The sequence below is a fragment of the Toxorhynchites rutilus genome, chromosome 1 (assembly GCF_029784135.1).
Source record: "Toxorhynchites rutilus septentrionalis strain SRP chromosome 1, ASM2978413v1, whole genome shotgun sequence".
NCBI classification, from domain to species: domain Eukaryota; kingdom Metazoa; phylum Arthropoda; class Insecta; order Diptera; family Culicidae; genus Toxorhynchites; species Toxorhynchites rutilus.
Window position 1 is genome coordinate 152,511,150 of NC_073744.1, and position 21,210 is coordinate 152,532,359.

Sequence of the window (21,210 nt, forward strand, 5' to 3'; positions counted from 1 at the left end):
TCACTCATCAACCAGCTTTTTGACAATTGGTGGAAGCGAATCGGATGATTGCTGTTTCAGTTTAGTTTGATCAATCATCATTCGTGCAAGTACTGCACTTTTGGACAAGGTGGCGGATTTTTCAGCAGATATTTCAACAGTTACTTCATTGAAAGTACGAAGAATGTCCATGCTTGGCTCGATGATTTCCCAGTCTTCATTATCCAGCGTACAGCGTTTCGGATCCAGTAAGGCCAATGTTGAAATTACAGACTCTTTATTCACCATCATTCGCTCTAACATATCAAATGTGGAGTTCCACCTCGTTGGAACATCCTGCTTTAGTTTTAGAGTCGGTTTACCAAGCTTTTCCTGCATTTCGGTCAGTTTTGAGGTAGCATGGCTACTTTTTTTGAAAAATTGAGCGATAGTCTTGCACTTATCGACAACTTGTTGTATGGAGTTTTTAATCGCGTTCTGCACAACTAAGCTCAAGGAATGTGCAAAGCAGCCCAGCTGTCTCATGTTCAATATATTTGCTGAAGTCAGATATTGGAAGCGTTATCAGTAACAATTACAATCGTTTTACTTTGAATCCCAAACTTACGAAGCACATCACTCACCCACTTCGCAATATTCTCACCGGTATGCCTTGGCGTGAACTCTGAGCACTCCAGCAGGTATGATTTTAACGTACCATTTTTATCAATAAAATGTGCAGTGAGTGCATAAAAACCAGTGTTGGTCATGCTGGTCCAACCGTCACAAGTTATACAGACAGCCGGAGCTTCCAGCACCTCTGATTTTACTTTTGCTACCAACTCATTGTAAGTAGCAAGCATAAGCCCAGTAGACAAAGTTTTTCTGCTTGGAAGTGTGTAGGACGGATTAAGAAGATGTATAAACTTCTTGAATTCCTCATCCTCAACAATTGAAAAAGGATGGAATTCCTTACAAATCATTTTTAATAGCTGGATGTCAATAAGCCGGCTTTTGTGAGGTGATATCGGTTTAACGATCTCGGCGAATTGTGTCATAGAAGACTGCGGGATGAACCGCGTAAAGTGTGACCCAGAGGTACTAGTGTCGGATGTCGTTGCAGATTTTCGGTCTTGACTGCTGGGAAGAGGTTGAGTTTGTACATCACCTGAAGTTTCAACAGCTTCTGCTGCGGGTTCAGAACGTGGCTCCATCTGCTCTTTCGATGCACCATCTACTCTTTTCAGAGGAATCATGGGGTGCTTCGTTTTAAGGTGCCTCTTTAAGTTGCTTACAGATCTCGCAGACATAGCGACACGGGCTTTGCAGTACCGGCATAAACCTTTACCGTCTTCCTTGAAAAAATGGTACCAAATATCACTCTGCGTTCTTCCTTGCGGTAACATTTTGGCTAAAAAAAAAAAGAATATAGATGATTACTAATGAATCGTGCTCCGTTTTTCTATTTAAGCTTACCATTCAGATAAACGGAATATCCAATTTAATTTTACTGAAAAAACAACAGAGCAAACTCAAGCGTGGATACGTACCACCAAACTACGAGATTGAATGATTTTGCAATTTAATTGTTGACAGAAAAGCATAATCCGAGCAATAATCAAAGATTTCGGTTGTTTGTGTTTGTGGGCAAACCGTCCCGCTCTCAATACCACTCAGAACAACTCTTGTTCGCTCAATTTTCGCTCGCTGCCACGGTCAGTAGTCAGTACTCAGATCAGTGGATGGAATACATACAGCAAACAGCACGTGGCATGCGCTTTCGCTCTCGCTCTCACTCTCGATCAGCTCTATCTTGGTCGTTCGTATGCCAACTGCCAACGCCCAGCTCCCATTCAGGGATCAGGGGTTCTAGTTCAGTAGCTCGCGTGGCTTGGCTGGCGCGCGGTAATGCTAAGATCTTTTACATAGCTCTCGCTCGCGCTCAGCCTAATCAACAAATTCATGTATCAGTTTTTTTCCTGAAGTGAGCGGTGAGTTACCGCTCTTTAAAAAAGAGTGGTAGATCGCTCACTCACTTTAAAGAACCAGCCCTTTAGATCAGTTCGCGAGCGGATCGCCCACCTCTATTTCTCATATATGTCTTCCTTAGAAATCCGCTTCATTTCTCGAATGCACTTACCCATTCTCTTTTACCTTTACTATACATAAACAGAATATAGCACCCAATGAGATCAAATCACTACAGCAGCTACACAAACTTTCCAAGAGAGCACTCATGGCCATAGGATACTCTATATAGGCTATCACGAACAATGTTCCGGACAACGTGGCAACGAAGGTGAAAATGTTCTTTTTATCTATGATATATTTCTGTAGTCATAAATTTATTTGACTTAGGCTTATATTTATGTAGATCTTAACTATATAGAACTGTAAAATGAGAAATGATGACACCTTATCTTCTTCTGCATGATTGAATAAATAGAAGAAAAGGATAGTAATGGCTTTAATGGTATTTTTGTGTACATTTTTGAACAGAATTTGGTTCCGGTTTCTACCACGTTTTCTCGACTAACCTTTAAAGGATACAAGTTCATACATGAAACGGTTCTATCAGAAAACCAAAACCAAATCAGGACACGTTTTTATGAAATAAAGTTAGCGTTAAAAACTATTTTCGCCGCGAACGGATTTTGGCGATTTACATTCCAAACGAATCGGAAATTCTTTAAGATTTGTTTGATATGCTATACATTACAATCCCCTGGTGTGTAAATGGTTATAATTTATGAAAACTATAAGCGTTTCCATTTTCCCATACATTCGTTCTGCTGATTTGTGTGCTTTTCTACCAGTGCCGTCAATAACGATCAACTTATCGACTATTAATGAAGGGGAAATCGTCAGATTTAAAGTTTCCGTGAACGAAGGAAAAGAAGAAGAACGAAGAGGAATATTTACCTAGAGTATAAACAGTGGTTCTCGCTGAGGCAAACTTTCAGTATCGTTCTGGTAATGGTAATGAACATCGCTTGTACTTCCTTGTTTTGCGTCATTACATGTCTTTGTTTCGGATTGAGCTGTGGATGCGACCAAATTACTCACTCGCTGATGTCTCTGGCTCTCTAATCGAAAGAGATTCCGTTGAGAGAAGCGAAAACCGTAAAGCACCGTGGAACGTACGCTCGTTCTGACGAACCGGCTCAAATGAGCGGCTCGTGAGCGCTCGCCCATCTTTACTATGAAGGCTTCGTTTTTTTATACCCTCCACTAACCCCCACACCAGAAAGCTCGTATAAAGAGCCCCCTGGTAGTGGACACTTGCTAAATACAACAAACAAAGAAGAAATAGCGGAGAATACATCTACAAACGAAGAAAACAAAACATGTGAGATCCCAGTGGAACATTGGAGTTCCTTTGAAGGGATCCACCATATTATAGAACATACTGGAAATAAGGAAAAGTAAAGAAAATATACTAGCCAAAGTCTACATATATATAATGTGGACGGCACATTTACAGAATATATTGATTCATGTTAATGGTCATATACTGTTTCAGCTTACTTTTAAAAATATATTTAGTATGCATGTTGAACTTCAAAGGACCGTAACTCTTTATGCGTGTAAGCCCCAATTTCGTATAAGCTCTGTTTCTCATTAGGTCATTCGCATTTCTCGTATTCAAAAGGTTTATTCGAGTAGGGAATGTGATATTATGGTGAAAATTACGGTTATGTAAAGTGTTGTGAACAAACATAATACTTTGGATATCACACAGGCCTGAAATTGGAATAATTCTATTTTGTATGGTGGTGTAAAGCGCAACTGTCGGATGTAAGTGCTACTTTCACACATCTGTTTTGCAGCGCTTGATTTTTTTTTAAATTTTGATTTGGCAGCATGACCTCAGACTACAATTAAGTATTGGAGAACGGAATGGACGCATGCGAAATAAAACTTTAACAATGCTTTTTTTGGTATAAAACAGTGTACTCTTCTCGTTGTTGCCTTTAACATTGCATCAATGCATTGAACTGACGCTATGGTGAAGCAGATGTTAAGGTTGTGCACCAAAAATTATTTGGGGAATATCAAGTATCCTGAATGCCGTACTAGAATGTTTTAAGTTATATGGCTTCCCATGCCTGTCACAAAACTGCCTTCAACTACGATTGCATTTGCGCTAATATTGATCATAATGAAGCAATGCAATTTTTGTCGTAGTTGTTGAGATTAACAGAAAAAGTTTATTTCGTTTGTTTAGTCACCAAGAAAGTAAATGCCGTTCTTGAATTTCGTATGTGATTTGATTTCGCTTGCCAATAGCAAAACTTTTTCCACTAAGGATGACAGTAATGCTACTTTTTTCGAGACCAGTAATATTTTTCGAGGCCAGTAATATTAACAGAAGCGTTTCTTCTGAGAATAGCGCAAAATGATGAGAAGTGTTTATATTCCTAGTAGCTTCAAGTCATCATTAATGGCTCTGTATGCATGCTATATTTGGCGCTTGGTTTACGTCGTACGAACCCTAAATCCCTAAATGATTTCGCGATTCCACTGAGACAATACTAAATAACATATAGCATGATATTTGATATTTGCATGTATACAATAACAATAACAAGTTTCCATGCGGTGCCAAAGATATATTGATGTAGTTATGAGATGTAGAATAATGGTGCTGGTGCAACAAGTATATAATCGGCTGTAGTCGAGTCTATATAAATTGTGAAAAAGGCCATCGGAATAGCGTTCGAGGTAAATTTTCAATGCATTGACATGAACCAAATTGCGCCATACGATCAGTTAGTGTATTGTTCTGCGAGGGTAAGAATGAACCATCAATCAATTATTGTCAACTGAATATGCGATAGAAAAACAAAACCATTTCAGGGTGATCATATCATTCTACTAAACAGTTATTTCTAAAATTTTACAGTATTTTAAAATAATATCCGAAGCGACTTATATAAAACAACAATGCGGTCTTATCTTGGACACAATCTCCTATAATTGTTTAAGCATTGGTAACACAAAACGGCGCCAGAACGCTAGAGTGAAGGGAGCTGGTAAAAGGTCACCATACAACCAAATTGTCAGCGTAGTGACACTTCTAAAAATTCGGTAGGTAGTGCCATTTCCGAGATCCAAGAGGTGGTCGGTTCAGGACCACCGTTCGGATTAGGGCAACCCCCTCTTTATTGTAGTAGTTGCGGAAATGTCATATCGATTGTAACAAAAATGTTAATAAAACTCTCTTCTTGTCAGTAGAGTACTAGCGTCCAAAGATATTTATATTTTTCTCTACTGAGCCCTCATTTCCACCATTTCATTATTCAAATGTAAAAAATGTAACAAATACCCGAATGCGACAAGTACCCCAATGGAACAAATTTTCCCTTGAATTCTTTCCCATATCCAAGTAATTTATGCTTTATATTTTGTATGTTAATATTACCTGCTTCATTTTCGGAGAAAAATATTCCAAAGTCCGTGTTCATTTCTAAATGATCTCTTAGCCTTAAAGAGCAATACGGAGAAGAAAGAAGACGACATGTTAATCGTGCTTACACTAAATTCTACAAATGAATCAGCGAAGTCTCCCGCATCAAATTTCCTCATTGCAATTTTTCATTTTACTGCGTATTTTCGTTTCTCTCTCATGGTGTATTGATTCAATCTTATTTATCATCAGGAGATTCGACAAAACTCATAACCTGATTTTTCCTTATTCATTCGGGTGTTCGTTACATTCGGGTAAATGTGCTCGGGGTAAACGTGTTTCGAGAGAATGGTATTCGGGTAAATGATACACAGCTCAGAAAACAATTGTGCGGCCCAAAAGTAACAAATTCAGAAAAAAATGGGCAATAAAAAGCAATCTACAATAACTACCTGAAAAAATGAAATGAAATTTATTGTAAATACTCAATTTCATCTCCGTGTGTTCTATTATCACGAACACACAACCTTCCAGAAATCTCGAAAAAATCTCTCCATTCAATTTTTTTTGTCATTTGTATAAATAAATACTGTATGGAATAATATTATTCTGAGAACTTTAATGTTAAGATGACATGTTCATAGGCCATCTTTGGAGTGATCGTTGTCTTGTGATACAATATTAAGAACCAAAATAATTGCTTTGTGTATTTAACGATTCTTCCATTACTCAGAACAAAAACAAGTCGGTTGGTTTTTCTTCATAGCAATAAATGCTTATTTATTTAAACAATTCCTCATATATATTCTTCTGTCAATGTTCCATTAGAAATCAGCACTATCCTCCACTGTACATCCCTTTTATACACGTACACGCATCAGTGTGTATTTGTGTGTGTGATAATAATAATGATAATAATAGGGTTAGCAAATGTCCGATTGCATATTTAAACGGTAGCCACGTTTTTTCACTCAAATTTGTTTTTTTTTCTTTCATGTCTTGCTAAACACAGTAATGGGATATGTTTTGCTATATATGTAAGAGTTGCTGGCTTATTTTCATCCACGTTCAACTAAATTATCATCCACTGTTATTGACATCCTGTTTTTCTTTTATGTCTCTTTATTTTTTCATAAGTTTTCGATTAGTGTATTCTTTATCCGTATGGATTCGTAATTGATACAGCTTGACTTTTCCTCCCACAGCTTGATCTAGTTTCCGCTTTTACTATTCGCATCAAGGGTATGATGTTTTTCCTCTGTTAAATTATACTAATCTGGAACTATTTACACTTTAGTGCCTTGCGTTGCTTTCTTTTATGCGCGTTTTTTTTCTTTAATTTTTGTCCTAGTAACTTGATGTAAAGTTAATTTATTTTCGTACAGCTTTATATAACATTCAAATTCAGTATACTGATATAACAGACTTTTTGTGCCATCTTTTTTGGCTATCAATTTTAACAGAACTCCACAACGAAAGCTTTCAACTGGACTAATTATCAATTGTTGTGATAGCTTATTTCCGATATTGGCTGCCTCATTTGCTTCTTCACCTTCCAGGAGTTATCCTTGCGCTGTTTAGGCATTTCCTAAGTAGCATATTCCTCGCAGACCTGAGATTTTGATTATATTGCACAGTAACATAACAGAATACTTCTCAACTTGATATTAACTTGATATGTTTGTGGTGCCTGTTTATTCAGAGAACTCTTCTCAATCATCCAAGTCCTGGGAGAGAGCGGCCATAATCTGAATCTTCTTTGGTCACCCATCGCTCGTGATTTTGATTGATGATTCTGGCTTGGAGCTTTTAGATTTATTCAACTGGCGGTCGGACTTTTCGGCTTACCAAAATCCCATTCAGACAGTTAGGTCCACTTCTTCTCCAATGGCAAGCTGATTAATGACAACGTGTCAGACCGTTCAAGCTCTTTCACATATGTCCTTAACCCCAAATTTAACACCATCTACTCAATTATCACAGTCTGATGGATATGAACTCATTGTGGAGCGTTCTTTTTTCCTCTTCCCGGAAACATGATTACAAACTCTGCACACAAAAGATTCTCCGAACATAACTGAGAATTTTCCTTCGGGCAGTGTTTCGAACAACTTTCCAGAAGCTGTGACATGTATTAAAAATGTTCACTACTTCCCCGTCTACCGAAAAAGGAGACGAATTCAATGGCTCGGAGCCTTTGCAAAATAGATGGTTGCGTTATTTAGTCGAAGAAAAATTGCAACTGCTTTCAAATATTGGTGTAAACAAATAAAATGATTCAATTTCGAATGATATAAATAATAGAGAGTAGAAAAAAAAGAGTATGAAACAACAGCAAGCACTCCGTGATCGCCAGCGTGACAACATGAATGTTTAATTCAGTTTTTCTCCGGAACCGCTGCTGGGTCATTTTCTCACAATTTATTCTCCATCAAACTACCATAAAGCTTATTCAACAGCTTCGTCTATCGGAGTTGCAGAGAAACATCCGCCCGCCATGACCACCGCCCAGAAGCTGAACGGCACTGTCTGAGATGATCTTGGTGGTTGCTTTTTGTGCTGTGTACCTCATCTTTGCTATCATCATTTTTATAGTCTTCCTAGCTTGAAATTTATTTGCTACAATTTACTCCCCCTCTGCACTTTCACTCGGGGTACTTTTTTATCCACCTTTCTTATTCTCCCTCCCTCCCCCGAAAGGGGGTTGGAAGCAACCTTTCGGAGCCCACATCTGCTGCTGATGCTGTGTTTTTGTTGTTGATGTTGTTTTTTTACATTAATATTATTTACAAATTATTTCAAACTTTTAATAGAGTTTCTCCGTTTACACTTTTGCTACTTATTCTCTCGACATCCCGCCGTCCGCGAAGCTGTTCGCCCTTATTCTTCAAGCATGATCAGCGATTTCCACCGCGCCAAAACAACGACGAACACAACAGGGCGAAAGAAATAAAAAAAAAGTGTGAACTTGCGCTGCATTTCAATTCGACTTTGTTGACTAACCCCTCCCACGCCTCGTATCTTTGCGAGCTGCTATAATTGTGCCAATTTGCTGAAAATAGCTCCCACCAAACTTAAACAACCAATCGATGTGCAAAAACTTTTGTTTTTGGGGTTGCCTTAATAACATTTCTTCTGTCTACTCCCGCGCGCGCAGTAACTTACTTAGATGCTAGAAATTATGCCTTTACTTTGTTTAAGATTTAACTATTCTTCATACAATATATTTTTTGTACACTGGAAGCGTTGTAGAATGATTTGTTTTCACCCGCGATTTTGTTTTTCGGGGATGCATTCATGTTCGGTCGGTCCTCACTCAAGCGAACGTCACCAGACTGTCCTCATCGAATGGTTCCCGGTCCTCGGTTTGCTGGCGCTCAGTTGTGTTTCCAACTATTAGCTGTAATTAGAAACAATAAGCAATTTTATTTCAAAAAGTTATAAATACGAATGTGTTTTCTGTGTAAACAACTTAGAATGGAAACATAAACCTGGAATGGTTAAGGATTAGTATGAAAGAAATTAAGAAAGATATAATTTGGGTGTCAAAGAACAAATTGTAAAGCGGTTAACACGTTAAGCCCCGATTTGTTCTTGCTTCGTTTTCCATTTAGCGCACAGCAAGAGCGTTTGCACAATTTCAGTGACGGTCCCAGTTCCCAAAGATATTTAGAGTAATGCGGGGCAAAGGTGCGCATTGGCCATTTTGAAGCAAACGAGCATAACATTTCGACAACAGTGTAGTCGTTTGATACATATTACATCAGCAGCTCACACATATAAAAAAAGAAACATTTCATGAAAGTGGCAAAAAGTTATGAGGTAAAAAGAATTTTGCGATGTTTTAATCTAATTTTTTTTTCATTTTTGGAGATAACGATTTAACTACCTAAAATCACTGGAAAGTTCGAAACTACACTGTCAAGGAAACCTTCATTCTATAGTAGATGATAGTGCGTATTCGTTTTCGTGAAAAAGTTCAAGAGCTTTTTTTAAAAATTCGATTAGTTCAAAAATTGCTTATGGGGCAAAGGTGCGCAGTGGCTGTGGGGTAAAAGCTCGCACTAGCGTTTTGCTCTGAAAAAAAAATTATAAAATGTTTTCAACAAAATTTTAAACGGGACCCACAAGAAGAAAACTGATTTGAAGAAATGCTCAAATGGCCCGACAGAGGCTTCGGGAGGGATTCTCGAAGTGTCGGATTGCAGCAGACCTCGGTATTTTTGAATCAACTATGATGAAGAGGCTCATATCAGAAAGTGATTTATGATTAGAATCTTCTTTTATTGACATTTCAACTTCTGCTGGAGATTGGGCTTCTAGCTTCATATGGAAGCACCGTCTGTCTCTTCGAACCCCAAAACAGCACAACGGAGCAACAGCGCTCCAAGGCAAAGCGTCAGAATCAACAGAACCGAAATCCAAGATGAGGAATAAAAAAAATGGCTTAAAAATAATTCAAAATGAATTTCAAAAAAAAAAGTTCTTATTTGCACCATGCATTCAATTCAATAACGTGTGGAGGCGATCTGGCGTAGTGGTAACATCCATACCTCTCACGCTAAAGGTCACGAGTTCAATTCTCACTCCCGACATTCTTCCAAAAAATGGAAGCAAAGTGACGAACCAGCCAAATGAGTTGAAAGTCACTAAAATACAGATAAAAAAAAAAAAAAATTCAATAACGGTTATGTTTCGTTTATGTTTATGTTTTCACAATGAACTTCAAATCAATATCGTTTTTTTTTCAACATTGAATTTCAAATAAATCAAGTGAAGGTTACTATGTATTTATAAACTTGATCTATATACATAAAAATGACTTAGTGTCCGTTCCTCACGATTTAACTCAAGAACGGAGCCACGGATTTAAACAGTCAGTATCAGGATTGATGCGTCTTAGTCTGCATCAGGTTTATTATTAGAAATTATTTACCGCGAGTATAGATTGTGTACATAAAAATAATTTCTGTGGGAACTTGAGTGTTCGGAATGATTTATATCAATATATCAATTGTGGGTGGGACGAAGTTCGCTGGGTCAGCTAGTTTGTTAGTAAAAACGAATTCTGTTTCAAATGTTGGACATTTTCGGATGTCTTATATTGTCAGTCTCCTTCCTCCCAAAAATTTCCACGTGGTATATTCCACTTTAACACCCACTCTTCTCCACTCATAAAAAAACACAGAACACCCCCCTCCTACCTATTGGACGATGCCTACACTCTCTAGTAATGATGCTTCTCCCGCTTCTGATGATTAAGCATTTAGTTTTGGTATAGATTATCTCAGAAGTTCAATTCAATAAGTGCGGGGCAAAGGTGCGCATTTGTCTTTTTATATTACAAACCAATTACAAACACAACTCGAGAAATGCTTGTACTACGTTTCGAAGGTAATATATATAACTACAATTTGGTAAGCAAACGGGATTTTATTTGCCTTTATTTCAAGAGTTATTGGACGACAACAGTTAGGTGCGCACCTTTGCCCCGCATTACTCTATGGTATAGATAGAAAATAGTTACCAATCCGACTAGAAAGTAGTCACAGTTTGTAAAACATCCGAAAACAAACCGCATATATTCTTATTTTGTTATTTTATAACTGCCAGTCCCAATCAGTCAGCACTTTCCTACAAAAAAGTACAACGTCGGCCCCTAGGGACCGACGTTGGGCTTAACGTGTTAAAGAGCTTCAATTTTGTTGATAGAAAAAAATCAAGTTTATTGTGGATTTAATCATCCTAAAGGATGATTCAAATTAATTTCACTAATATAGATGTTCCACAACCACATACACTGGATTGACTTTTTTTTGAACCCCTATGAGAAAAACAAATTTCATAAAAAATTCAAGTAAAAAAAAATCTTGAAAAACAGAAATTTTTTTTTTGAAAATTTAGAGATTCACAACTCGTATTTAAATGTGCTCCTATGTTTCTTCTAGATATGTGAGATTTTTTTCAGAATTTTAACAGTGTTGCGCGATACAAAAAAAATAGATTTATTAAATTTAGATATTTTTTTTTAGAATTTTGAGAATTTTGAGACTTAGTACTGGTTTGATTTCTATTTAAATATGCTCGTATGTGATTTTTGATATTCGTGATTTTCGCTGCACGAAAATATCCAATAATTAAAAAAAATCCTTTTTTTTTCATTTTCTTATATTTTGTTACTATCTTAAAATCTATAATTGTACTGTATTCATGTGTTCGTGAAAAGTTCCTCCAATTCTTATCACCTTATCACTATGAAAAATGTTTTATAAGGTATCAACTTAGAAAAATCAAGTTTTTTTTTGAATCCCTATATGGTTCACTATGGGAGCTGTAGTTAAAAACGTAGTTTGTGTCCTTCACGCCATACGCAATAAGCTTGGAAATGAAAATTCGAGAAAATACTATTATGGTATTATGTTGTACCACGACAAATAAAAAAAAATCTATATATATAAAAATGGATTTCTGTCTGTCTGTCTGTCTGATTCTTATGGACTCGGAAACTACTGAACCGATCAACATGAAAATTGGTATGTAGTTTTTTTTGGGGTCGGGAAATGTTTCCGTGATAGTTTGAGGCCCTTCCCTCTCTTTAAGGTGGAGGGGGGGGGGGTCTGCCATACAAATGAAACACAAATTTCTACAATACTGGGGAATGAATTAAGCAAATGAAACGAAATCTGGCATATGGAGGTTTTAGGGTGCAATAAATGATTCTATGGTGGTTTGACACTCCACCTTCCTCTCTAAGAGGGGGCTGCCATACAAATGAAACACAAATTTCTGCATTGCTCGAGAATTAATCAAGAAAATGAGACCAAATTAGGCATATTGAGGTTTTAGGGTGCAATAAATGTTTTTACGGTGGTTAGACTCTCCACCCCCCTCTCTAAGGGGAGGCTGCCACACAAATGAAACACAAATTTCTGCATTTCTCGAGAATTAGTCAAGCAAATGAAACCAAATTTGGCATATGGAGGTTTTAGGGTGCAAAAAATGTTTTTAAGGTGGTTACATACTCCTGCCTCCTCTCTTAGGGGGGGCTGCCATACAAATGAAACGAAAATTTCTGCATTACTTGAGCTAGCGAAATCGATCTTTGTTCGAAACTGGAAATGGATTTTAATGTGATGAAACGCACTCCTATATATTCTTCTATCTATACAAAAAAAGGATCGCCGGATTGTTGATAAGAGCAGAACTCGAGGAAGGAATTCAACCATTTAGGGCTGTCTTTATTCTATCATATTTTCTGTATAAAACATTTATTCCATGTAACGGAGAAACATGTTATTTGCAAGTGGTTGAAAAATGTTGAACGAGAATGTGTCTCAAAATAATCTGATATTGTAATGATGAGTTTTGTTAGAAATACTAGGAATTTTATAGTGAAAGTTAAATTCAACGGGGTCGATTAGAAGATCAATCAATGAACAGTTCTGTTATTGGACCCATGAACTTGCTCATAGTAAGAAAACGTGGATGTTTGAAGGTATTGATAACAAAACACAAATTTTGGGCCGGACGAAGTTTGCCGGGTCAGCTAGTAGAAAATAAAATTATTAAAATGAAGGTATTTTTCGGTATTTCGAAATTTTCGATTTTGACGTAGGATTACGTCTTTCGGGACGGGGGATATTGGGGTACAAATTGAAAATCGAAAATCAACAACATCTTGAAAATTGTCCAATTTCAAACGCGTATTGCTCAGTCATTTCATGATGGATTGATGGAATTTTTGCGTCAATCGATTTCGGCACTCCATAACAATATTTATATTGAATAAAATAACATATATCATGAAACAAACTATCGAAAAATTTAAAAATCTCAACCCCTGTTCTAACGGAAGTATCCACATCTGATTGGTCGAAATTGACGACACATGCGACGGTTCCCTAACAGAGACATCAAAACCAAGCTGCCTGGGGGAAATTGACATTACAAATACATAAAAGTAGGGGGAGCTTTTGTTCCCCACCAAAATGTGTTCTCTAACAGAGACATCAAATTCAAGGTGCCCGGGTAAAATCGGCATGCAAGTTGGGGGCATTTTTATTATTGCAAATGAGGTGAGTGACACGATTAATAGTAGCAAATAAAATTTAAATCCTTTTCAACTACGTTACACTGTGGTGGGATATTCTGATAAGAAAAAATTAACATATCATTAAAAACTGTTATAATATGTTCCTGAATTTTGAATTTAATTCAGGCAGACCATTTTTGAAGTTTCAAATAATTATAGACGATTTAAGAGCAGGTGATAAGTGATTCCAATATATAACACCTCTCACTAACATCGATTGCCCATAGTAAACAAATTAATGTTGTGGAATTAAAACACTTATGGTTCTCGTGTTTCTCATAAACTGAAGTTGTTCAAATAAGTACTGTGGCACGCAACTTTTGACAATTTTGAAAAAGTTTATGCATGTACGATACACATAAAATTGAACTACATCATAATAAAGTGCTATGTAAGTGCGGAACACTGGAATATCTCGATCAATTGTAGACATATCTTACACATGAATTCAAAGCAACCCTTAGTCTGTTGAGTGCGATCGCAAAAGCATTAGTGTAAATGAAATCTCCGTACAAAAAATGAGGAAGAATCAACGACTTGAATAATTTTATTTTCGTGGATGTTTCCAAATGCCGAGTCACTAATTTCAACCGTTTTAAGGCGCCGTAGATCTTACCACATTGAGAATTGATGAAAACATCCCATGACAAATTAGATGTAAATATAACACCCAGATTATAAAGTTTATCGACATATTCAACAACTTGTCCATCAAAAATTTTTGGAGGCGGTGAAGGTGTAGTTTTCCAAACAAAAAAGCCTTTCTCAGGGCCACCAAATCATTATCAAAGAGTTTAATTTGTCAAACATATCCAAAATGAACAGATAGCCTAACGAAATCCTACGTCAAATATGCGGTCGTGTCTCAGACACAACCCTCCTGTGACTTTTTTTTATATTTTTAGATTCATTAAAACATAATTTTCATGGACCTGTAATGCATTTTTTCAGAAATGCGGTACAATTTTTTAATAATTTGAAGTTTTGCAATTCAATTTAAAATTGATTCAGAAGGAACATATTTTGAAAACGATAATAAAGGGTGTGTCACATCAAATTGCATCACGGAAAAAACGCTGTAGAAATTCGCCCAGTAGACCGATTCTTTTGAAAATTTTAGACAGTAAAATAAAAACTATTAAACAACTTTTGGCATTTTCTTTTTGTTCATACTTCGAGCCCAAGCCCGTATGCTCGCACCTTCCTCTTTACCCCGTCCATAAGGTTCTGTACAACGTCAGGTTGTAGTTTTTTTTAACAGAAATCCATTTTCTCTTTAAGTCCGCCTCCGATTTGACAACTTTTGGGTTCTTCCGGAGGGCCTGCTTCATAATCGCCCAATATTTCTCTATTGGGCGAAGCTCCGGCGCGTTGGGCGGGTTCATTTCCTTTGGCACGAAGGTGACCCCGTTGGCTTCGTACCACTCCAACACGTCCTTTGAATAGTGGCACGAAGCGAGATCCGGCCAGAAGATGGTCGGGCCCTCGTGCTGCTTCAATAGTGGTAGTAAGCGCTTCTGTAGGCACTCCTTAAGGTAAACCTGCCCGTTTACCGTGCCGGTCATCACGAAGGGGGCGCTCCGCTTTCCGCAAGAGCAGATCGCTTGCCACACCATGTACTTTTTGGCAAACTTGGATAGTTTCTGCTTGCGAATCTCCTCCGGAACGCTGAATTTGTCCTCTGCGGAGAAGACCAACAGGTCCGGCAGCTGACGAAAGTCCGCTTTGACGTAGGTTTCGTCGTCCACTACCAGGCAATGCGGCTTCGTCAGCATTTCGGTGTACAGCTTCCGGGCTCGCGTCTTCCCCACCATGTTTTGCCTTTCGTCGCGGTTAGGAGCCTTCTGAACCTTGTATGTACGCAGGCCCTCCCGCTGCTTGGTACGCTGGACGAATGAACTTGACAAATTCAGCTTATTGGCGACATCCCGGACCGAACTTCTCGGATCACGTCTAAACTGCTTAACTACGCGCTTATGATCTTTTTCACTGACGGAGCATCCATTTTTGCCGTTCTTCACCTTCCGGTCGATGGTTAGGTTCTCGAAGTATCGTTTTAGTACTCTGCTAACCGTGGATTGGACGATTCCCAGCATCTTACCGATGTCCCGATGTGACAACTCCGGATTCTCGAAATGAGTGCACAGGATTAATTCACGACGGTCTTTTTCGTTCGACGACATTTTTCCAAATTTACGAAAAATTGACAGTGAAGCATGGCCAACGTGATCTATACACTCTTATCTGATTATAAGCGAAAGCTGAAGATATAATTCCTAAAAATTAAATTTCTACAGCGTTTTTTCCGTGATGCAATTTGATGTGACACACCCTTTATAAATTTAGATGATAAATAAAGTATTTTCTTTGAAAACACAAATTCCCAGTATAAATTTGACAGAATGTATTGCATATTTAGTGTACATAGAGTTGTGAAATCAAAACTCAAAACATAGAATATTTTCATTTGTGATAGTAGAGCGGTAAAAATTGTGTGACAATTAACATTTAAAACGCCAAATGTCATACAACACCTAAACGAAAGTAACAAAATTTGTAAAAGGATTAATACTTAACTATTTTTCACAATCTGCCCAAAAAGCCACTTGAAGTCACAACCGGACTGCATGAACATCTCCAAACAAAGCTTCCGCATTTTTGCCAAAAGACCGTGGAGAAGTAACAGCAGCTTGCAGTAAATGAATTATTTTAAAATGTTTTCCTAACTTTCATCGTCTACTTTTTTTTCATTTTGACGTAGGACTACGTCTTTGATTTCTATATAGAGGGTCACTCTACGAAAGATGTAACGTTTATTAAGAGTTTTCCAAATGCATGTTACGCAGAATCGTTCTTACGATATATGTTATAATATATACCTTTAGACGGTAAATTTATCCACCATTTTTTTCGCCTGAGACATCAACAGTGGAAATAATAACACAACTTAGCAATTTAACAAATAAAAGTGGTATGTTTTGCGAGCGGATGGGAAGGTAAATTATTTATTATGCATTCTTTCTTCCAACTTCGTTCCCATTAATGTTGTATGTAACACAAAATTGCGTGCAATAATTCGTTCTATCTAACGAATTAGCAAGATGTAATCAGTAATCAGTAAGTAATCAGATGCAAGATTTCATCAAAGCAACGAGGAAAGTGTCCCCCATACAGTGATCGATCATTAATTTGGAGGAGGCAGCGATTATCATGCGGAACTTATTGAGATCGGCATTACATCGCATCACAAAAATGAAACGAAAGGAAATATTAATATTCTTCATGACTCACATTCATAATTCTCAATGACTTAATTCTTTCTATGATAGATTGAGTAGATGACTTACGACTTATTTACTTACGACAATACGACTTGATTGTGATAGTCTGCAAACTAACATTATTTCACCGAAAAAGCTACTATTCCCGATGCCTAACAACAAGGATAAGACAATGGAAATCACAATAACATAGCTATACATTGAAAATAAAGCAACTTCATGATTTCATTTGTATTTTACCACAAAATATGAAATCGTGAGCATTTTCAACTTTTTTTCCGTTTCTTCTCGATAAATTTCATAATCAATGTAATTAATGAAGATATTTTTTTTTGTTTGCAGCTTTCACATATACTTCATCTACCATTCCATCCTGTTATGTGTCCCACTGATATTCATTAATCATTTTCATTAGACATTTGAACCACCTGCCAGAAGCTTATTGTCTTTTTTGTTTGTTACAAACCGAAGGTTAAGAGTACATACAACAAACGGCCCTATTCAGGGCTACTATTTAGAGTTTCAAAAGAGTTAAACTACCAGATTTCTGAACAATGAAAAGAATTACTTTTAAAATAACCATGTTTTCTGAACAATCACAGTTCTACGTCAAACTTCCGTCCGTGCCCCTAGGCTCAGACCCTTCTACTTTTTATGAAATCGATGTTTAATAAAATCGTAAATTTGAATTCATAAGACTAAACATAAAAAAATGACTTTTCGATGGTAATTTAATCATAGTAAGATACTATGAGTATACTATGATACACTATGAGTATTTTTTCTATATTTTTTTCCATGCTATTGAGAGTGTCGTGAAATAAATACTACGTTTTTAGCCATAGCTCTTATAGTAAACCATATAGGGATTCAGAAAAACTATCTAATTTTCTAATTCACAACAATACGTTTCATAGCGCTGGTGATAATATTTGGGGCTCTGTTTACGGATACCCGAATAAAATACCATACTATATTTTAGAAACATTTAAAAAATGATACAAAATCACTAAAACATGGAAATAAAAAAAATATATTTCAAAATTATTAGATACTAGCTGACCCGACGAACTTCGTCCCGCCCAAAATAGATTTTTTGATTTGAATATTTTCAAACATCCACGTTTTCTTACTTAATGAACGTTAGTGAGTCCAATCACTGAACTTTTCATTGATTGATTACCCTTTGACCCTTTACCATTTCCTTTTACTATAAATTGTCTAGCACTTCTACAAAAAATCGTCCTTATAATATAAAATAATCTTCAGACACAATTCTCGTTCAAGATTCTTGGAATACATGGAATACATGTTTGATACAGAGAATATTGTAAAATAAAGGCAGCTCAAATCGGACCATTCCTTCCTCGGGTTTAGGGCACACCAACACATTTAGCCTTCCATTTTTGTTTGTATAGTTATAAGATATGGAAATGCGTTATTTCGCCTGAAAATCCATTTCCACTTACGAACAAAGATCAATTTCGATAGCGCAATCGAATGGACTAACAACGCTTATTATGATGTATTTTTTGAACATGTGGTAATTCAATTCTCCGAATTTTCCGAACTTCCTTCAGGATTTTCCGAAAATTTTCCGATTTTTCTCTCCGCTATATTGATCTACGGGAAGAGACGAATACAACAAAATACAGGAGGCTAAAATCGGACCACCCCTTCTTCGGGTTTTCCGCTTACCAACAGATTTTGCCTTGCATTTTTATTTATATAGATTTTCTTACCGCGCAGTTCTCGAAATATTCTGAGATAAGATATCTACAAATATAATAAATACACATTCAAAATTCTAAAAAAAAAATTGAAACATATAATTTTTTGTTCCGCGCAAAATTGTTGAAATTCTCAAAAAAACTCACATATCTAGAGAAGGTGCAGAATCAAAGTCAAATCCGAATTAGAGTAGTTGTGAATCTCTAAATCCCCAAATTTTTTTAAAAAATATTTCATAAAACATTTAAGTACCAAACAATACTTAAATGTTTTATGAAAATTTAGTTTGATGATATTTTTCGATACACCATTATAAGATGCACTTTCAGTTTTTTTTTTTTCAAAGTTTTATCTCGAAGCTACCGAGACTGGCGCGCAAAATTTTGAAAAGTGCGTTTTTTCACCATAGATTCATAGGGGTTCAAAAAAATAGTCGAAATTTCTTATTTAGTACCCTTACAATATTTTCCATAGAGCAGCCTTCAAAGCTTTTTGTTTTTAGGCGAGCGAGAAGTTCCATACATACAAATCAAATGTCAAATTTCGTGGTATTGGTGCGTTCGTAATTCTTCGGATCGATTGACGTTAATCGCAACCGTGTAGCCAACAACGTCTAAATCCGGCTTAACTCGATGCCTCCCTAACTCGATGGTTCCTTGGATATCGAGTTAGGAAGAATTTACTGTATTTCATTTCGTTTCATTTTTGTGATGCGATGTAATCCCGATCTGAATAGGTCCTCGCATGATATCAATACTAGGAGGATGGCAGCTCCTAGTATTGATATAATTTTTTGCTGTACAATTGCCCATGTTGCCGAAGCCCGGAATGTTCGTCGCCCCATCATCTACAGAAGTCATTCGCTAACTGGACTATCTTCAACTGGACTTATCTTTAACAAAGCGTACGTTAACTGGGCTGCAAAGCAGTTATGTATCAATAATAGATGTCATCCTCCATATGAACTATTGCTGTTGCTGTTTTGCGGTCCAGTTAGCGAGTAAAATTCGATAATCGTGTTGATTTTCCAGCCCAATAAACGAACGATCACTGCATGAGTGACACTTTCCTCGTTGCTTTGATGAAATCTTGCATGAAATTTGAGTGATGCATGAAATCTTGCATCTGATTATCCCAATATGTTTACATTTGAAAAAATCCTTGCTAATTTGTTTGATAGAACGAATTATTGCACACAATTTTGTGTTACATACAACATTAATGGGAACGAAGTAGAAACAAAATGCATAATACATGGTTTACCTTCTCATTCGCTCGCAAAACATACTTCTTTTATTTGTTAAATTGCTCACTTGTTTTATTATTTCCACTGTTGATGTCTCAGGCGCAAAAATTGCTGGATAAATTTGCCGTCGAATGGTATATATTATAACATATATCGTTAGAACGATACCGCGTTATATAGATCTGCTCTGCGTAAGAAACGACAACAGCCTTTTTTACAAGGAATCGTGACGGGTGATGAAAAATGAATCATTTACAACAATGTTGAGCGGAATGAATCTTGGGGTAAGCGAAATTGATCACCATCAGCTACCTCCGATGTCGGTATTTATGTGAAGAAACTTTTGGAATGGAATTCTGCATTATGAGCTTCTACCAAGCAATCGATAATTTCCTTCAGTTGGACGAGTCAAAAACAGCAATCCTGTACAAACGTCTAGAATAAGAATAAATTTAGTATTTTCTGAGCTGCGTAAAAAAATATATTTTTTTTACGTGCAACTACGTCTTTCAGGAAGGGTGCCAAATCAGAAAACAGGTCACGTTTTTATGAAATAAAGTTAACGTTAATAACTAGATTCACTGTGAACAAATTCTCATGATTTGCATACCAATCGAATCGGAAATTCTCTAAGATTTGTTTGATATGCTATACAATACAATTCACTAATCTCTAAATGGTTTAAATTCATGGAAACTGGAAGAACTTCCTTTTATCCCATATGTTTGTTCTGCCGATTTGTGTGCTAACCCTACCCGTATTTCGAATGCTTATAACTCGAACATTTCTTAACAGATCGTAAAGATGTTTGCATCAATTGATAGGAAATATTTCTACGCGTTTATCACAATTAATAAAATGTTATTTTTCATGAGATGAACAATTGAATAACCGTAAAACGTCAAACATTATCTAATCGCCCTAACTGCCAAGTTTTGATTGGCCCGATTTACGGTTTCCCCAACACATACTTCAAAATCGATGTACCTGTGGAAATCCGTTTTGCAAATATACGTGCAAGTCGGGGGTACTTTTTGGTGTTGAGTACTTCGGTACTCGCTTTTCGTTGTGCAGATGTTTCCTTAAAACGTTCTTTTAAACTGAGAAACATGGGAAAATCGTCATTTCAGCTACTAAGGTTGAATGAACTTTCGCGGTTCGAGAACTACGTAAACATGAGATGTGTAATAATTTCAGAGGAAAATGTAAAATACAATGATCGTTCAACAATTCTTCCGTTCACATATTTTGGTAGTCCTAGGCATCATATCAAACGAAAAAGGACGTTCATCAAATTTATTTGTAACGAGGAACATAATCTATTACAATAATTTCGATGCATTCTAAAATAATATTCGAAGTGGTAACCAAGTGGATTGCATAATGTAATTGCGTAGTTCTACGTCGAGAATATGCGGTCGTGTCCGAAATACAACCCTTTAAATTTTTTCGAGCATCAAGGCATTTTTATCAAACCGTGTGCTTCTAAAAC

The 21,210-nt window shown here is 36.7% G+C and overlaps 2 protein-coding genes across 2 annotated transcripts in view; both read right to left on the reverse strand.

Annotated features, from left to right (window-relative positions):
* LOC129761526 (zinc finger BED domain-containing protein 4-like) lies at positions 1-1,214 on the reverse strand. Its single transcript, XM_055759251.1, has 2 exons — positions 587-1,214; positions 1-518 (listed from the first exon to the last, which is right to left on the reverse strand). Exons 1-2 carry the CDS (start codon positions 1,212-1,214, stop codon positions 1-3), a joined length of 1,146 nt encoding a protein of 381 aa, XP_055615226.1.
* Positions 1,215-6,156: 4,942 nt separating this feature from the next.
* The window catches only part of LOC129761870 (carbonic anhydrase-related protein 10), a 204,920-nt gene continuing 189,866 nt past the window's right edge, over positions 6,157-21,210 (reverse strand). The window contains exon 8 of the mRNA XM_055759694.1: positions 6,157-8,768. Coding sequence (XP_055615669.1) covers positions 8,746-8,768 — 23 coding nt within the window. The 3' untranslated portion in view covers positions 6,157-8,745. The remainder of the gene's footprint in view (positions 8,769-21,210) is intronic.

What these genes read in the sequence shown, in the direction of transcription:
- LOC129761526 (XM_055759251.1), bottom strand. Translation starts at nt 1,214, where the DNA reads ATGATTCCTCTGAAAAGAGTAGATGGTGCATCGAAAGAGCAGATGGAG. An exon ending in GTGGGTGAGTGATGTGCTTC is followed by an intron (nt 519 to 586) that starts GTAAGTTTGGGA and finishes ATCTGACTTCAG; the next exon opens with CAAATATATTGAACATGAGA.